At 43.1% G+C, this 20,125-nt stretch overlaps 1 protein-coding gene across 1 annotated transcript in view; it reads right to left on the bottom strand.

Annotated features, from left to right (window-relative positions):
• Nucleotides 1-20,125, bottom strand: part of LOC132406560 (complement C3-like) — a 277,413-nt gene that overhangs the window by 118,842 nt on the left and 138,446 nt on the right. The window contains exon 17 of the mRNA XM_059992384.1: nt 2,703-2,900. Coding sequence (XP_059848367.1) covers nt 2,703-2,900 — 198 coding nt within the window. The remainder of the gene's footprint in view (nt 1-2,702; nt 2,901-20,125) is intronic.

Here is a 20,125-nt window from a genome sequence, read left to right as displayed (position 1 = left end):
GTTGGAAACGAGTGATTTCTGTTAGCTGTTAGCTTAGAAATTGGGAGGTGCCTCCCTGTGCAGGCCTGACAAGACCCACATTCAATAAGCTAATACGAAGGAAATTATATCATCTACCTTGCTCAGTAGATGCAAAGAAGAAACCATAAACAGTGAAATAGAAACAAAAAATGCTGAAAACACTTGGCTCCCACAGATGTAAAATCAGTTAACATTACATACCCATATCCAAAAACTTACATCAGAATCAGCTGATAAACTGTGTTTCCAGGATTTTTGGATAAAACAGCAATTGAAGAGAAAGTACATCTAGTTTGTGGTCAAGCTGATTTTTATTCTAACATAGCGCGAAGGCTGGGAGCAAAAGTGCTTCCCCTCTCTTATGTACATGTGGAGCAAGGATGATGACCAAGCAGTAGGTTTAATCATTTTTACTGAGTCGCATTAGTCATGGTACATGTTTGTCAACTTACAGTGCAAGATCAGGTGCCACAATAGTAGAACAGTTAGCATGATGCTATTATATCCCAGTGTGTAAGAGTTTGGAGCTCAATTTCAACTCACCTGCAAAGAATTTGTATGTTTTTTGGGTGAGCACATGGGTTTCCTCCAAGTGCTCCACTTTTCTGCCTCAGTTCAAATTCATACCAGTTAGTAGGTTAATTGGTCATTGTGCATTGTCCTGTGATTAGGCTAGGGTTATTAAATAAGTGATTCCTTAAAGTTGTTATAGCCAGAGGTGGTAATGGGGACAAGTTCCCACTACCTATTAAATGCTCCCAATGAAGTTGCCTTAAATAGCCTCTGATAACCAGCTTCTGGACTTCACATGTAGCTTAACTACAAATACTGGCAGAACCATTTCTACTGACAGGAGAAGAGGCAAAGGTAGCACCTTAAAACCAGTAGCTTCGGGCAGATGGGGCTTGTCAGCCATTGTTGGCAGCTCATCTAGGAGAACTCAGATCTCAAATCTCCACTGACTTGCAACTATACCCACTCATGGGGAAGGCTTCTGGAGCAAACCCTGAGGGAAAATTCCCTCAGGGTTTACTCCCCAAGGGAGTGGGAGTCCTTGAGGCAGTCTTACGTTGAGTTCAATGCTAACTGACAATTCCTGCAATGCCTTGGGTACGAAACTGTAACAGTCTCTGTCATTCCTTTGGGTTCATCAGATGCATGGAGAGGGGGAGCTTGCTACACGAGCAACAGATTACCCTCCATATCATACTGCACAGACTTGTGTATCTAGACAACTAGAATGCAACATCCATAGTCAACACTGACTGACGGAGGCCTCACTCACTCATTAGACAGGTGGGTTGCTGACTGGTGCAGTTCGTTGGGCCAGAAGGGCCTATTCTGCACTGCATCTCTAAATGAAATAAATATATTCAATGAATTGGGGTCACCTCTATGAAACAACTTACACCCAAAAGCCCATGTATAAGGAGAGTCTTCCATGCGTAGCAGGACCAGTTGAATCACTGCATGATCAATCAGGTGCATATGCATTAGCTACATTCACGCAATTGATCCAATAAAGCTCACCCTCCACTAACTTGCATGCCCCGTGTAAATTCATAAACCCTCCACACAAGCAGACCATCCCTCCAAACCTTTACCTAACATCCTTGTCTCTGCTCATTATCTCAGTTTAGCAACAAAATAACAACTTTGGCCACTCAGCACTACAATAGAATTTGTATTTTTTTGGTCTAATTGTGTTACTTCTTGTTTAATATTGCACAAATTATCTTGTTTAATTGTGTTTATCGTGTGTATCTGATGCTATGTCCCTGCGATGCTGCAGCAAATTTATCATATGCTCACTTATGTATATGACAATGAGCTCAATTTGTATTATGACATCCCCCTTTGCTAATCCGCATCCCAACATCCACTAAAACTATTAATTACTTCTCTAAAGCATCCTCCCACCTGAGAAACCCCATCCACCATTCCTTACACCAATAAAAACACCACCAACCCTCTATATCTAACCACATATTTCTGCACAGCTGATCCTCTTGACAACTCACTTTCTGGCCTATAACTTTCAAATAATCCTTTACATTCAGGCTCAGCTTCCAAACAATCTCCCTCAACTTCCAGGCCTGTGTCCTCTGTGATACTAAGGCTTAGTCCACCCCAGATTTACCCCATTTTCTTTCCTTACTCCACACTGGCAAAACATAAAGTGGATGACCTCATATGATCCGAGTGATGGAATCACAACAAACATCATTTGATCCATCACACAGCCACAATTTATATTGGGCAAAATAATTAGCAGCAGCACTGGGCCCTTTGTCTCTGTGAGTGTGCTCTTTACTTCAATAATGGCTAATTTTGATATCAACCACAACTCATTTCAGTTTACCTCAAGTAATGTTTTCATCCCATTGCTTAGGGTTATATATGGTGACATAAACTTTGATGATAAATTTACTTTGAACTTTGAAATCTATTGAAACAATGTTCAATTATTTTCTATTATTAATCAGTCACGTTACATTTCTGATTTGCTTTTGATTATTCTAAAGAGAAAGTTACTGTTATTGTCATCACAAAACATTTCACATTTTTCTGCATTCATAAAGTTTATAAAGCCTTTTAGTTTTAAAATATTATAAAGTATTTCACATTGTGCTACTAATTCAATTGGAATGGTTAAGAGAGAAAAACAAATCAGTGCTTACTTCGACCTAACGTCATACTGCTTCTATCAAGCTGCTCTCTGTATCGGTGAATGTGTTCACAACATTCTGCAAAGGCATCTGCACAGGCTTCCCCCGCAGTTATACGTCTCTTTCTTTTACTGCAGCTGAAGCCCATGTTGTTGTCCTTCATACCAGCATTGCAACATCTACGCAATAATAAGTTCGTGAACTTATTCACTGCAATTAAAAACAAAATTATAAAAGACTTCATAAAATTTGTGATAGAGAGTGAGGAATCTAAGACCATAAAACAGAGGAGAAAAATTAGGCCATTCAGCCCAACATCGCCGATTTATTATCCCTCTCAAACCCATTCTCCTGTCTTCTTCCCATAACCTTTCACACCCTGCCTAAACCAGTACATATAAATCTCCAGTTTAAATATACTCAATGATTTGGCCCCCACGACCGTCTGTGGTAATGAATTCCACAGATTCACTACTCTCTCGCTAAAGCGATTCCTCCTCACCTCTGTTCCAAATGGATGTCCCTCTATGCTAGGGCTGTGCCCTTTGCTTTTAGACTCCCTGACTATAGGAAACATTCTCTCCACATCCACTCTAAGTCTTTCACCATTCACCTCTCACTATTCTAAACTCCAGCGAGTACAGGCTTAGAGCCATCAAAAGGTCCTCATACGTTAGTGCTTTCATTTTGGGAATCTTTCTCATGACCCTCCTCTGAACCCCTGCTTCCAACCCCTCAATGCCACCACTGCTTATGATACTCCAAGTAAGGCCTCATCAGTGCTTTATAAAGCCTTAGCATTACTAGCACAGATATTTAAATCATCCTTAGTGACAGGAGAGGTACCAGAGGATTGAAGGGCAGCCAATGTTGTTCAGCCATTTAAGAAAGGCTCTAAACATAAGACAGGAAATTATAGGCCTGCAAGTCTAACATCAATTGTGGGTAAGTTATTGGAAGATATTCTAGGCCGGCTGGTGGCGTAGTGGCATCAGCGCTGGACTTCGGAGCAAAGGCTCCCGAGTTCGAATCCAGCTGGGATGGGCTGGGATGCGCTCCGCCAGGTTTCAGATGCCCAAGACATGGTGTCTGGGACCAAAATATTGGAGCAAAAAGCTTGTCATGATGGTGCCCCAATGTTAACCTCTTAACCCTTAACGATCTTAACCCATCAGGAGTTATGGGCGCACACACACACACACACACACACACACACACACACACACACACACACACACACACACACACACACACACACACACACACACACACACACACACACACACACACTCAGCTCCCTTAATCTCTGATCATAATGCATACTCTCTAAACCAGGCAGCATCCCGGTAAATCTCCTCTGTACCCTTTCCAATGCTTTCACGTTTCCAATGCTTTTCCCTTCCTATAGTGAAGTGACCAGAGATGGACACAGTACTCCAAGTGTGGCCTAACCAGAGTTTTATAGAGCTGCATCATTAACTTGCGACTCTTAAACTCTATCCCTTGATTTATGAAAGCTAACATCCCATAAGCTTTCCTAACTACCCTATCTACCTGTGAGGCAACTTTCAGGGATCTGTGGACATGTACCCCCAGATCCCTCGGCTCCTCCACACTACCAAGTATCCTGCCTTGGAGTTAGTCCTTCCAAAGTGCACCACCTCGCACTTCTCTAGGTTGAACTCTATCTGCAACTTCTCAGCCCACTTCTGCATCCTATCAATGTCTCTCTGCAATCTTCGACAATCCTCTACACTATCCACAACACCACCAACCTTTCAGTCGTCTACAAACTTGCCAACCCACCTTTCTACCCACACATCTAGGTCATTAATAAAAATCATTGAATTGAATTGAAAGATCTTTATTGTCATCATACATAGGTACAATGAAACTCTGTTTGGCTTCCTCTCAGGCAATCAAACAAAGCGTTAGATAAAAACAAGACAGTAATAGAAAAATGGTATTAAATAGATAAGTAGCATAAAATAAGTTACAGCAGCACCAGAAAGTCACAGTAAAAGTCCCAGAATCGATCCTTGTAGGACACCACAAGTCACAACCCTCCAATCCGAATGTACTCCCTCCACCATGACCCTCTGCTTTCTGCAGGCAAGCCAATTCTGAATCCACCTGGCCAAACTTCCCTGGATCCCATGCCTTCTGACTTTCTGAATAAGCCTACCATATGGAACCTTGTCAAATGTCTTACTAAAATCCATGTAGATCACATCCACTGCACTACCCTCATCTATATGCCTGGTCACCTCCTCAAAGAACTCTATCAGGCTTGTTAGACATGATCAGCCCTTCACAAAGCCATGCTGATTGTCCCTGATCAGACCATGATTCTCTAAATGCCCATAGATTCTATCTCTAAGAATCTTTTCCAACAGCTTTTCCACCACAGACGTAAGGCTCATTGGTCTTTAATTACCTGAACTATCCCTACTACTTTTTTTGAACAAGGGGACAACATTCGCTTCCCTTCAATCTTCCGGTACCATTCCCATGGACAACAAAGACATAAAGATCCTAGCCAGAGGCTCAGGAATCTCTTCCCTCGCCTCGTGGAGCAGCCTGGGGAATATTCCATCAGGGCCCGGGGACTTATCTGTATTAATGTATTTTAAAAACTCCAACACCTCCTCTCCCTTAACATCAACATGCTCTATAACATCAACCTCACTCATATTGTCCTCACCGTTATCAAATTCACTCTCATCGGTGAATACCGAAGAGAAGTATTCTTTGAGGACTTCACTCACTTCCACAGCCTCCAGGCACATCTTCCCACCTTTATCTCTAATCGGTCCTACCTTCACTCCTGTCATCCTTTTTTTCTTCACATAATTGAAGAATGCCTTGGGGTTTTCCTTTATCCTACTCACCAAGGCCTTCTCATACTCCCTTCTTGCTCTCAGCCCCTTCTTAAGCTCCTTTCTTCCCATCCTATATTTCTCAATAGACCAATCTAATACTTGTTTCCTAAACCTCATGTATGCTGCCTTCTTCCACCTGACTAGATTTTCCACCTCACTTATCACCATGGTTCCTTCACCCTACTATTCCTTAACTTCCTCACCAGGACAAATTTATCCCTAATATCCTGCAAGAGATCCCTAAACATCAACCACATGTCCATAGTACATTTCTCTTAAAAAAACATCATCTCAATTCACACCCACAAGTTCTACCCTTATAGCCTCATAATTTGCCCTCCTCGAATTAAAAATTTTCTTGTCCTCTCTGATTCTATCCTTTTCCATGATAATGCTAAAGGCCTGGGAGCGGTGGTCACTGTCCCCCAGATGCTCACCCACTGGGAGAACTGTGACCTGACCCAGTACGTTACCTAACACTAGATCTAGTATGGCATTTCCCCTAGTCGTCCTGTCCACATACTGTGACAGGAATCCATCCTGGACACACATAACAAACACTGCCCTGTCTAAACCATTGGAAGTAATCAGGTGCCAATCAATATTAGGGAAGTTAAAGTCACCTATGATAACAACCCTGTAATTTTTGAACCTTTTCAAAGTCTGCCTCCCAATTTGCTCCTCGGTATCTCTGCTGCTACCTGAGGGCCTATAGAATACCCCCAGTAGAGTAACTGCTCCCTTCCTGTTCCTGACCTCCACCCATACTGACTCAAAAGAGGATCCTGCTACATTACCCATCCTTTCTGTAGCTGTAATAGTATCCCTGACCAGTAATGCCACCCCTCCTCCCCTTCCCCCCCATCCCTTTTAAGACACTGAAATCCAGGAATATCGAGAATCCATTCCTGCCCTGGTGCCAGCCAAGTCTCTGTAATGGCCATTACATCATAATTCCATGTATGTATCCAAGCTCTCAGTTCATCACTTTGGTTCCTGATGCTTCTTGCATTGAAGTACACACACTTTAGCCCTTCTACCTTACTAACTTTACACCCTTTATTCTGCTTCTCTTTCCTCAAAGCCTCTCTATATGTTAGATCTGGCTTTATTCCATGCACTTCTTCCACTGCTCCATCACTCCAGGTCCCATCCCCCTTGAAAATTAGTTTAAACCCTCCCGAACCATGCTAGCAATCCTACCTGCAAGGATATTGCTCCCCCTCGAGTTCAGGTGCAACCCAACCAATCTGTACAGGTCTCACCTTCCCCAGAAAAGATCCCAATGATCCAAAAATCTAAAACCCTGCCCCCTGCACCAACTCCTCAGCCACGCATTCAACTGCCATCTCCTCTAATTCTTACCATCACTATCACGTAGCACTGGCAGCAATCCTGAGAACATCCCTCTTGAGGTCATGTTCTTCAGCTTTCTTCCTAGTTCCTGAAACTCACACTTCAGGTCCTGCCTATGTCATTGGTACCAACATGTATCACGACTTCTGGTTCCTTTCCCTCCCGTACTAGGATGTCATGCACCTGGTCAGAGACATCCTGAACCCTGGCACCTGGGAGGCAACAAACCATGCAGGTGTCTTTCTCATGTCCAAAAAATCTCCTGTCTGCTCCCCTGACTATAGAGTCCTCAATGATAACAGCTCTCCTCTTCTCCGTCCCATCCTTCTGCACCACAGGGTCAGACTCAGTGCTGGAGGCCCTGCCACTGTGGCTCACCCCAGTCAGTCATCCCCACCAGCAGTATCCAGGACAGTAAACTTATTATTCAGGGGAATGGCTACAGGGGTGCTCTGCACTACCTGTCTACTCACCTTCGTTTCCCCCATCTAACTGTCACTCAACGACCTGCTTCTGGAAGCCGAGGTGTGACTACCTCCATGTAGCTCTCATCTATGACTGCCTCATTCTCCCTTATGAGTCGAAGGTCATCCAGCTGCTGCTCCAGATTCCTTACACGGTTTTCCATATCGCTCAGCCGCATGCAGTTCTGGCAGATGTGACTCTGCGGCAGAGTGGAGTTCCCCCAAGACTGCCATGTCTCATATGAGAGGCACATCACCATCTCAGGAGGCATTGTAAAGGCTAGCTGGGAGCAAGGTTGTCCGCTGCTTCTTCTTGTCGAAGTCTCTCGAGTCAAAGCCTCAAAGCTCCACTCATTCACTGGCCCACTCACTTACTGGCCACTTTCCATGATGTAAAGACTGACACAAGATATTTATTTAGTTTGTCTGCCATAGTTTAGTCCTCCATTACTATCTTTCTAATTTCACTTTCAGCTGTCTGATATCCACTCTCATCTCTCTTTACTCATTATATATCTAAAAAAACATTTTGTATCTTCTTTTATATTATTAGCTAGCTTAACGTCATATTTCATATAAACTTCATATTTAGAAAGTCAGAAGGCATGGGATCCAAGGAAGTTTGCCCAGGTGGATTCAGAATTGGCTTGCCTGCAGAAAGCAGAGGGTCATGGTGGAGGGAGTATATTCGGACTGGAGGGTTGTGACTAGTGGTGTCCTACAAGGATCGGTTCTGGGACCTCTACTTCTCATGATTTTTATTAACGACCTGGATGTGGGGGTAGCAGGGTGGGTTGGCAAGTTTGCAGATGACACAAAGGTTGGTGGTGTTGTGGTTAGTGTAGAGGATTGTCGAAGATTGCAGAGAGACATTGATAGGATGCAGAAGTGGGCTGAGAAGTGGCAGATGGAGTTCAACCCGGAGAAGTGTGAGGTGGTACACCTTGGAAGGACAAACTCCAAGGCAGAGTACAAAGTAAATGGCAGGATACTTGGTAGCGTGGAGGAGCAGAGGGATCTGGGATTACATGTCCATAGATCCCTGAAAGTTGCCTCACAGGTAGATAGGGTAGTTAAGAAAGCTTATGGGGTGTTAGCTTTCCTAAGTCGAGGGATGGAGTTTAAGAGTCACGGGGTAATGATGCAGCTCTATGAAACTCTGTTTAGGCCGCACTTGAGTACTGTGTCCAGTTCTGGTTGCCTCACTATAGGAAGGATGTGGAAACTTTGGAAAGGGTACAGAGGAGATTTACCAGGACACTGCCTGCTTTACAGAGTATGCATTATGATCAGAGTTTTAGGGAGCTAGGGCTTTACTCTTTGGAGAGAAGGAGGATGAGAAGAGACATGATAGAGGTATACAAGATATTAAAAGGAATAGACAGAATGGACAGCCAGCGCCTCTTTCCCAGGGCACCACTGCACAATGCAAGAGGACATGGCTTTAAGGTAAGGGGTGAGAAGTTCAAGGGGGATATTAGAGGAAGGTTTTTCACTCAGAGTGGTTGGTGCGTGGAATGCACTGGCTGAGTCAGTGGTGGAGGCAGATACACTAGTGAAATTTAAGAGACTACTAGACAGGTATATGGAGGAATTTAAGGTGGGGGGTTATAGGGGAGGCAGAGTATATGGATCAGCACAACATTGTGGGCTGAAGGGCCTGTACTGTGCTGTACTACTCTATGTTCTATGTTCGTCTTCTCTCTCCTTATGATTTGTTTAGTTGGTTTTTAAAAGCTTCCTAAATTTCTAATGTCCCACTGATTTTTGCTATATTATATACCCTCTCTTTTGCTTTTATGCTGTCTTTGATTTCCCTTGTCATAGTGTCATAGAACACTACAAGACAGAACCAAAGCAAGCAAGAAACAAAGGTAGTGAATCTGTGGAATGCTCTGCCACTATCTGGAGACCAGGCTGATAGGTTTACCTAAGGTGGAAATTGATCGCTTTTTGATCAGTCATGGCATTAAAGGATATGGCAAGAAGGCAGGCATATGGGGTTGAATGGATTCAGAGATCATCTACGATGTAATGGTGAGGCAGATTCAATGGGCTGAATGGCCTAATTCTGCTCCTTTGTCTTATGGTCTCTTCCCACCACCACTAATTAAAGCCATTATCAGGTTTAATACATCAATGGTATTCCATGAGAGTTCCTACTTCCAAGAAAGAAACATAAGAATATAAGAACTTAAGAAATAGGAGCAGGAGTAGGCAACCTGGCCTGATGAGCCTGCTCCAACATTCAATAAAATCATGGCTGATATGGCCATTGACTCATTTCCACCTACTTGTCTTAAATAATTTTATTGAAGTAGCCTCCACTGCTTCATTGGGCAGAGAATTCCACAGATTCACCACTCTCTGGGAAAAGCAGTTCCTCCTCATCTCTGTCCTAAATCTACTCCCCCAAATGTTGTGGCTATGTCCCTTAGTTCTAGACTCACCTACCAGTGGAAACAACTTTCCTGCCTCTATCTTATCTTTCCCTTTCATAATTTTGTATGTTTCTATAAGATCTCCACTCATTCTTCTGAATTCCAACCAGTCCCAGGCGACTCAATCTCTCCTCATAGTTTAACCCTCTCATCTCTGGAATCAAAAGAGTGAACCTCCTCTGCATCGTCTCCAAAGCCTGTATATCCTTCCTCAAGTAAGGAGACCAGAACTGCACTCAGTACTCCAGGTGTGGCCTCACCAATACCCTGTACAGTTGCAGTATAACCTCCCTGCTCTTAACTTCAATACCTCTAGCAATGAAGGCTAACATTCCATTTGCCTTCTTGATAGCCTACTGCACCTGCAAACCAACCTTTTGTGATTCATGTGCAAGCATTCCCAAGTCCCTCTGTATAGCAGCATGCTGCAATTTTTTTTTACCATTTATATAGTAATCTGTTCTTCCAAAGTGGATGACTCATATTTATCAACATTGTACTTCATCTGCTAGACCCTTACCCACTCACTTAACCTATCTATATCTTTCCGCAGACTCTCCATATCTTCTGCACAATTTGTTTTCCCACTCAATTTAGTATCATCAGCAAACTTAGATACACTACACTTGATCCCCTCTTTCAGATCATTAATGTATATCGTGGACAGTTGCAGGCCCAGCACCGACCCCTGTGACACACCGTTCACCACTTGTTGCCAACTAAATTAACACCTATGTATCCCAAATCTCTGCTTTCTATTGGTTAACTAATCCTCTATCCATGCTAATACATTGCCCTCAACTCTTTGCATCCTTATCTTATGGATAAGTCTTTTATATGGCACCTTATCGAATGCCTTCTGGATATCCAAGCAAATAATGTCCATCTGTTCCCCTCTATCCACTGCGCTCATTATATCCTCAAAGGAATGCAGTAAGTTTGTCAAACAGGACCTGCCTTTGCTGAATCCATGCTGCGTCTGCCTGATGGTCCACTTCTTTCCAGATGCCTTGCTATTTCTTCTTTAATGATAGCTTCAATCATTTTCCCAACTACAGATGTTAAATTAACTGGCCTATAATTACTTGCCTTTTGCCTACATCCTTTTTTGAACAGTGGTGTGATATTCACTGTTTTCCAATCTGCTGGGATCTGCCCAGAGTCCAGAGAATTTTGGTAAATTATCACCAAAACTTCTGCCATTTCTTTCATTATGCTAGGACCAGGGGACTTACCTATCCTCAGGCCCACTAATTTGCTCAGCAGTACCTCTTTAGTGATAGCTATTGTATCAAGGTCCTCACCTCCCACTGCATCCATAACATCTCCCTTTGGCATGTCAGATGTGTTCTCCACCGTGAAGACCAATACAAAATAGTCATTCAAAGCCTCAGCCATTTTCTCATTACCCTATATAAATTCTGTCTTCTTGTCCTCCAAGGGACCTACATTCACTTTAGCCACCCTTTTCCACTTTATATAATTATAAAAACTTTTACTATCCATTTTTATATTTTGTGCTAGTTTTCATATTCTAGCTTCCCTTTCTTTATTGCTCACTTAGTGGTTCTTTGTTATGTTTTAAAGTTTTCTCAATCTTCCAGTTTCCCAGTACTCTTGACAACTTTGTATGCATGAACTTTTTGTTTGATGCCTTGTTTTATTTCCTTAATTATCCAAGGCTGGCTCCCCCCATCCTTACTGTTCTTGCTTTTAACTGCAACATAGTTTTACTGAGCACTGGGAAAAATCTCTTTGAAAGTCTTCCACTGTTCCTCAACCACCCAACCATATAGCCTGTGTTCCCAGTCTACAGTAGCGAAATTCTCCCTCATCCCATTGTAGTCTCCATTGTTTAGGCATAATTGTCGAAGGTCCGTGATCTGCGTTCCGGGTCTTGATCCGGTCCGCGGACGCCGGACTCCAGGTCTTGCAGCTGTCCCTCCCGTCGCCCTTGAGCCAGCCAGGGTCCTGCTGGTTTAAGGAGGTGTACCTGTGGCCAATTCAGCTGCAGGTGTTTATAAGGGGCCTTGGGACTGAGACTAGATGGGTGGTCGTTTTGTTTGGCATCCTGTTTACCCTGCCCGGGTTCTGACCTGCTCTGTATTTGTCAGTCCAGGTTGGTTTTGTTCCCCTACTTTTTCTTGCATGCGCTGGTCCTGCTGCTCCGCCCGTTTTGCCTTGCTTGCGCTGTGGTGCTGTTTGCCTGCCTTTCCCGAGTTATCTGGGGATCATGGCTGTCGTGCTGGTCACTCTGGTCCTGGTCCCTGTTCTACCCCTTTGCCTCCATCGGGCAGGTCTGGCCGGACTGCTGCTGCCCGGTGGGGCATTCTGCCCTTTCCTATCTGTTGCCTCCGTCGGGCAGGTCTGGCTGGCCTGCCGCTGCCCGGCGGGGTGTTCTTTCCCCTTTCCCTCTCCCGCTTCCGATGGGTTGTGCCCCGCACCTGCCTGGGAGTCTGCGTCTTGCCTAGGCCTCTTGTGTTTCTGCCTGGGAGGTGGCCCTACCCAGGACATATGTGGCCTGCTCGGGGTGGGGGGGCTCTCCTCCAGCTAAGCCATGTATCTCAAGACCCCGCCTTCTGCCTGGCCTCTGGGATCCTGCTCTGCCTGCATGACTAAGACTCTCTATCTGCCTGAACCCCAACATTACCCCTTGCATGCCATGGCATCTCCCTCCTGTCCTACCCCTAGTACTTCAGTGCCTGCTTCCTGCACTTGGGTCCATTCCTGTCCCTGTTCCTGACAATAATACACTGGTTTTAGATTGAACTACTGCACCCTCTATTTGTATGAGAAACTCAGTAATACTGTGATCATTCTTTCCAAGAGGAGGTAAGATCACTAATTTTATCTGTCTCATTACACAGGACCAGATCTAAGATAGAATGTTCCCTTGTAGGTTCAGTAACTGGTAAGGCCTCACCTGGAGTATTGTGAGCAATTTTGGGTCTATCTAAAAAAGACATTGGGGAGGTTCATGAAAATTATTTTGGGATTGAAAGGCTTAACATACAAGGAATGTTTGATATCTCTGGGCCTCTACTTACTGGAATTCTGAAGAATGAGGGGTGACCTCATTGAAACCTATTGAATGTAGAAATGCCTCAATAGAGTGGAAGTGGAGAGCATATGGAGAGGTGGAGGAGTTTAAAACCAGAGGACACTGCCTTAGGATAGAGTGTTGTCCTTTTAAAACAGAGATGAGAAGGGACTTCTTAAGCCAGAGAGCAGTGAATATGGAATTTGTTGCCATAGGCAGGTGTCACTGGGTATATTTAAGGCAGGGTTTGATAGATTATTATCAAGGTCATGAAGGGATACAGGGAAAAGGCAGGAGATTGCGACTGAGAGGAAAAACGGATAAGCCGTGACAAAATAGCAGAGCACACTTGATGGTCCAAATGGTTTAATTCTGCTTGTGTATCTTATGGTCTACAACCTTTGACCCATCTAGTCTATGCAAAACCATTAATGTCTAGGCCCATTGAGCTGCAACCAGACCACAGCCCTCCATACTCCTCCCATCCATCTACCTATCGACCTCAGTGTTGACAGCACATTCCACACACTCACCACCCTCTGAGTGAAGGAGTCCTGCCTCTTGTTTCCCTTAAACATTTCACCTTCCACCCTTAATGCACAGAATTTACCACGATGGAAAAAGTCTACTTGCATTTACCCTATCTATGCCCCTCATAATTTTGTATACCTCTATCAAATCTACCCTCAAACTTCTATGTTCCAGGGAATAAAGTTCTAACCTATTCAACCCTTTCCCTCTGAACCTGGGAAAGCTCTAGCAACATCCTTGTAAGCTTTTTCTGCACTGTTTCAATCTTATTTACATCTTTCTGTAGGTAGGTGACTAAAACTCCACATAATACTCCAAATTAGGCCTCACCAACATCTTATACAGTTTCATCCTAACAAAAGGACTAGATAGGGTGGATGTGGAGAGGGTTTTTCCTATAGTGGGGCATTCAGAACTAGAGGGTACAGCCTCAAGATTGAGAGGTGACTTTTTAGAACACAGGTAAGGAGGAATTCTTTTACCCAGAGAGAGGTGAATCTGTAAACTGCTCTGCCACAGACTGCGGTGGAAGCCAAGTCCATGGATATATTTAAAGCAGAAGTTGATAGTTTACTGATTGATCAGGGCATCAAAGGACATGGCAATAAGGCATGTGTATGTAGTTGAGTGGGATCCGGGATTAGCAATGATGGAATGGCAAAGCAGACTCGATCGGCTGAATAGCCTAATCCTGATCCACAGCCTTATTGTCTTACAGTATTCAATATATTGATTTATGAAGGGAATTGTGCCAAAAGCTTTCTTCACCTCTCTATTTACTTGTGACACCACTATCAAGTAATTATGAATCTGTATTCCCAGATAACTCTGTTTTACTGCACTCCTCAGTGCCCTCCCACTCACTGTGTAAGACCTACCCTCTCAAAGTGCAACAAGTCACACTTCCCTGTATTAACAAACATGAGAAAATCTGCAGGTGCTGACATTTCAAAGCAAAACACACAAAATGCTGGAGAAACTCAGTAGGCCAGGCAGCATCAATGGAAAAGAGTAAACAGTTGATGTTTTGAGCCAAGACCCTTCACCAGTACTCCTGATGCTTGTAGCAGGTTCCTCCAACATTTTGTGTGCCTTGTCCACATTAAATTCTATTTGCCATTTTCAGTCCAGCTGGTCCAGATCCTGCTCCGAGTTTTGATAAATTCATACATGAGCCAAATTACTAAATCAAATTTACTACCTCATCTTCAATGCCAAGTGACCAAAACTTCTTGATCAACCTCCCATGTGGGTCCTTGTCAAGTGCCTTGCTGAAGTCCATGCATACAATATCCACTGCCTTACCTTCATCAACTTTCCTAGTAATTTCCTTGAAAACGCTATAAAAAGATTTACTGTACACAGCCACGTTAACTATCCCTAATCAGTTCCTGTCTATCCAAATACTTATATATCCAGTCCCGTAGAATACCTTCCAATAACTTTCCCACAAGTGATGCCAGACTCACTGGCCTATAGTTTCATGACTTATTCTTAAATCCTTACATGAACAGTATAACAACATTCACTATCCTCCAATTGCCTATCAGCTCACCTGTGGGTAAGGATGTTTTAAATATCATTGCTAGGGTCCCTGCAAATTCTGCACTAGTCTCGCAATGGGTCCATGGGAACTCTTAGACAGGCATGGAGATTTATCTACCCTAATTTGCCTCAAGACAGCAAATATTTCCTCTCTGTAACCTGTACAGGGTCCATGGCCTCTCTGCTGCATTGCCTTACATCTATAGACTCTGTCTGTCTCCCGAGTAAATACAAATGTAAAAAGTCCATTTATAACTTCCCCCATCTTTTTCATCTCCATGCATAGATTACCTGTCTGATCTTCCAGAAGACCAATTTTGTCCCTTGCTATCTTTTTGTTCTTAATCTATCAAAAGAAGCCATAAGGATTCTCTTTCACCTTGTCTGCTAGAGCAACCTCATATCTTCTTTTAGCCCTTTTGATTTCCTTCTTAAGTGTCCTCTTACATTTTTGTACTCCTTAAATACTTCATTTCTTCCTACTTGCCTTCATCTGCTATGCACCTCTTTTTTTTCTTAACCAGGACCTCAGTATCTCTTGAAAACTAAGGTTCCCTGAAACTGTTACCTTTGCCTTTTACTGTGACAGAACATACAAGCTCTGTACTCTCAAAATTTCACTTTTGAAGTCATCCACTTATCAAGTACATCTTTACCAATCCACATTCTCAGATAATTTCTGATACTGTCAAAATTGGCATTTCTCCAATATAGAATTTCATCCCAGGGACCAAACCTATCTATTTCCATAATTAACTTGTAGCTAATGGCAGTATGATCATTAGATGCAAAGTGTCCCTTGATACAAACTTCTGTCACCTGCCCTGTCTCAGTCCCTAAAAGACCATAAGACATAGGAGCAGAATTAGGTCATCTGGCCCATCGAGTCTGCTCTGTCATTCAATCATTTTTTCTCCTCCTCAACCCAAGTTCCTGGCCTTCTCCCTGTAACCTTTGATGCCATGTCCAATCAAGAACCTATCAATCTTTGCCTTAAATACACCTACTGACCTGGCTTCCACTGCTGCATGTGGCAACAAATTCCACAAATTCACCACCCTTTAGCCATGTCCTTTTGTCCTTCACTCTTCCAGCATGGGAAACATCCTTTTCACATCTACTCTGTTCAGGCCTTTCAACATTCGAAAGGTTTCAATAAAATCTACTGTCATCCTGAATTCCAATGACCATAGACCCAGTGCCATCAAATGTTCCTGGTATGATAACCCTTTCATTCCTGGAATCATCCTTGTGAACCTTCTCTGGGTCCTCTCCAATTAAAGGAGATCTAGTATCACACTCTGTCTCGTTGGGACTCCTATGTGCTGATTAAGGAAACTTTCCTGAACTCAATTGACCATTTTACAGTATGGGAGTCCCAGAAAAAATGTGGGAATTTAAAATCACCTATTATCACAACCTTATGTTTCTTTCAACAGCCTGCAATCACTCTACAAATTTGCTTCTCTAAATCCCATGGACTGCTGGATGGTCTATAATATAATCTCATTAATGTGGCCTTGGCTTTCTTATTCATCAGACCTACCTATAAAGCCACACTAGATAAGCTCTCATGTCTGCCCTGACAGAGCACTGCCATGACATTTTCCCTGACCGCCCCACCCCCTTTATTCCATCCTGCTCTATCACATCTAAAACAACAGAACCTTGGAATTTTGAGCTGCCAGTCCTGCCCCACCTGCAACCATGTCTCTCTAATGGCTACAATATTGTAATTCCACATGCTGATCCATCTGCCGAAGCTCATCTGCCTTACCTACAATACTCCTTGCATTGAAATATATGCAGCTCCAAACATTAGTTTCATTATGCTTGACCCTTTGATTCCTGACTTTGTATTTAGCCTTGACAACATCTTTTCCCACAACCACTCCACTACCTACTTTCAGATCAAAACCCTAGAGGTCCTATTCTTTAACTTAGCACCTAACTTTCTGAAATCACAGTGTAAGACCTCATCATCCATCCTACCCATGTCATTGGTACTCATGTGAACCTCTGACTGCTTGCCCTCCCACAAAAATGCTGTGTACTCAATCTGAGATGTCACTGGCCCTGGCACCCAGGAGGTAACAAACCATCCAAGAATCTTGTTTTCATTCACAGAGCCTCCTTTGGGTTCCTCTTCTGAACATATTCCCAAACACTACTGCATGCCTCTTCTCCCCACTTCACTTCTAAGCACAGAGCCAGATTCACTAGCTGTTAGACCATAAAAATAGATGGCATAGGAGCAGAATTAGGCCATTCACCCCATCGAGTCTGCTCCACATTCCATCATGACTGATCCTGGATACCACACAACCCCATAAACCTGCATTCTTGCCATATCCTTTGAGCCCAGGTAAATGAGTAAACTATCAGCTTCCACTTTAAATATACCCACGGACTTGGAGTCCACCTTAACCATCCTTGACAAAATGGAGGCAAAATGTGCTTTTAAGACTCTGCAGAACTTCTGTTGAAAGTACACCTGCTGCATGGTTAGGCTCCAAGGATTCTGGGTTTGCTCTGAATTCCAGTATTTAGACCCAGTGTTGAAGAAACTCCTTCAGCAATTTCCAAATCAGAATGGTTTATGATTTAGAGAGGAGTTTAACGTTGTTTCCAAGCCTTTGGTGTCTTTGTACTCCTTGGGTTCTGGGTTTAGGAGATGCTATTGGAGAACTGTATTTTAGATGGTATGCCAATACTGGAGGAAACAAATATTTAGAACTGTTAATAAGGTGCCAATAAAACAGGCTGTTTAGTTCTAGATGTTGTCAACATTCCTGAGGGTTGTTGGAACTCAATTTATCCAAAAAAATTGAATTTTTCTATCATCCTCCTGATGTGCCTTGGAAATTAATGAAAACTTTTCAGGAGGCAGGCTCTTGGTACTTGCGACAGGATACCCACATTTTGACCTAACTTATAACCAGGGTATTTATTCATACTGGAGCAAAGCCTGAGTAATCTCTTTGCAGAACACCTCTGTTCCATCCATGGGGACAATGCTGAACATGCACTCAATCACTATTTTTTTCCTCCCTTGATAAACTCTCTCTGAGAAACTTTAGGTCTCACCCTATATCTTTTGTTTGTGAATGACCATAAGACCATAAGATATAGGAGCAGAATTAAGCCATTTGGCACATTGGGTCTGCTCCGCTTTTTCATCATGGCTGATTCAGTTTTCCTCTCAGCCCCAATCTTCTGCCTTCTCCCTATATTCCTTCAAACACTGACCAATCAAGAATCTATCAAACTCTGTCTTAAATATGCATAAAGACTTGGCCTCTTCAGCTGCCTGTGACAAAGAATTCCACAGATTCACCACTCCCTGGCTGTCGAAATTCCTTATCTCTGTTTTAAAAGGACACCCCTCTATTCTGAGGATTTGTTCTCTGGTCTGAGACTCTCTCACCATAGGAAACATCTTCTCTGCACTCACTCCATCAAAATCTTTCATCATTTGATAGCTTTTAATGGGGGCACCTCTTATCCTTCTGAATTCTGGTGAGTACAAGCCCTGATCAATAAAACACTTTTCATATGACAAGTTATTCAATCCTGGAATCATTTTTGTGAACCTTCTGTGAACCCTTTCCAGTTTCAGCACATCTCTTCAGGACATGAAGGGGGGTGGGGGGGCGGGTAAGGCAGGACATTGAGGCTGAGGGCAAAAATGGATCAGCCATCATGAAGTGGCAGAGCAGACTCGACACACCAAATGGCCTCATTCTGCTCCTATACTTCATGGTCTTATCCTTTCTAAGATAAAGGGCCCAAAACTGCTCACAATTCTCCAAGTGAGACCTCAGCAGTGCTTCATAAAGCCTTAACATTACAACTTTGCTTTTATATTAAAGTCCTATTGAAATGAATGCTAACATTGCATTTTCTTTCCTCACCACAGACTCATGAGCTTACTTCTCTGTCTCAATTTTGTTATTTTTATCTTGTCTCCGACTGCCATTCTTTTAGGAATTTTGATACATTGACAATTTAGCCTGTGCCCAATCAGACACTCCCACTGCTCTGCCCATCCTCGCCCTAGGCAATTTCAAAAATGTCACAGTTTTTCATTAGATATAAAAGGTAGGTTAGACTCCCTACCTTTTTTTGGAGACAGTTATTGTTTGCCACTTTGGTGATGTCATTTTACTTGTCACTTATTAGCCTATGCCTGAACTTATCAAGTTAAACTGGACCTCTATAGCAGTACTCAGTCCTTCATTTATTTGAGGTATCACACAGCAGATTCAGTTGTTAAAAAACATCCCAATATATTTTTCAAGTATGTTATACCTTCCTTTTAATTATATATTTCAGTTATACCATATAAGTACTCATCCTAAAACAGGCAATGAACAGCAGGACTGGCCTTGACTGAATGAAAGGATGATAAGATTGGATGTAAGAACAGGTTCAGGATGATACACCTCACAATATACAACTAATATCAAAGTTAAGCACATTTTTCTCCTTTAAGTTTTAATTATTACTTTTAAACTCACTTCTGTTGTATTACATTTTAATTGGATTACCATCATTTGAAAAAAAGTAATCTCGGGATTACTGCCTGTGCCACGCGACAGTGAGAGTAGGAATAGAATTAGGTGGAGGATGAATGTATGGCTGTGGGATTGGAGCAGGGGGCAGGGATTCAAGTTTCTGGATCATTGGGACCTCTTCTGGGGCAGGCGTGACCTGGTCAAGAAGGACGGATTACACTTGGATCCTGGGGGGACCAATATCCTAGCGGGGAGGTTTGCTAGGGCTACAGGGCAGACTTTAAACTAGTGAGATGGGGGGGTGGGAATCAATTTGAGGAAACCATGGGAGAGGAGGTTAGTTCACCAGTAGAGCAAGTAAAGAGACAGTGTGTGAGGGAGGAAAGGCAGGTGATGGAGAAGGGATGCGCTCAGCCCGAAGATGTAGGGGAGAAGAAAGAAAAGGATAATAAATTTGAATGCATTATTAGGGATGAAAAGAGAGGAGGGGGTGGAGAGTATCTTAAATGTATCTATTTTAATGCTAGGAGCATTGTAAGAAAGGTGGATGAGCTTAAAGCGTGGATTGATACCTGGAATTATGATGTTGTAGCTATTAGTGAAACATGGTTGCAGGAAGGGTGTGATTCCTGGATTTAGTTGCTTCAGGTGTGATAGAG

Source organism: Hypanus sabinus, chromosome 16 (genome assembly GCF_030144855.1).
Source record: "Hypanus sabinus isolate sHypSab1 chromosome 16, sHypSab1.hap1, whole genome shotgun sequence".
NCBI lineage: Eukaryota > Metazoa > Chordata > Chondrichthyes > Myliobatiformes > Dasyatidae > Hypanus > Hypanus sabinus.
Note: the sequence above shows the minus strand (reverse complement) of the source record. Positions and strands in the feature narration are given on the sequence as shown.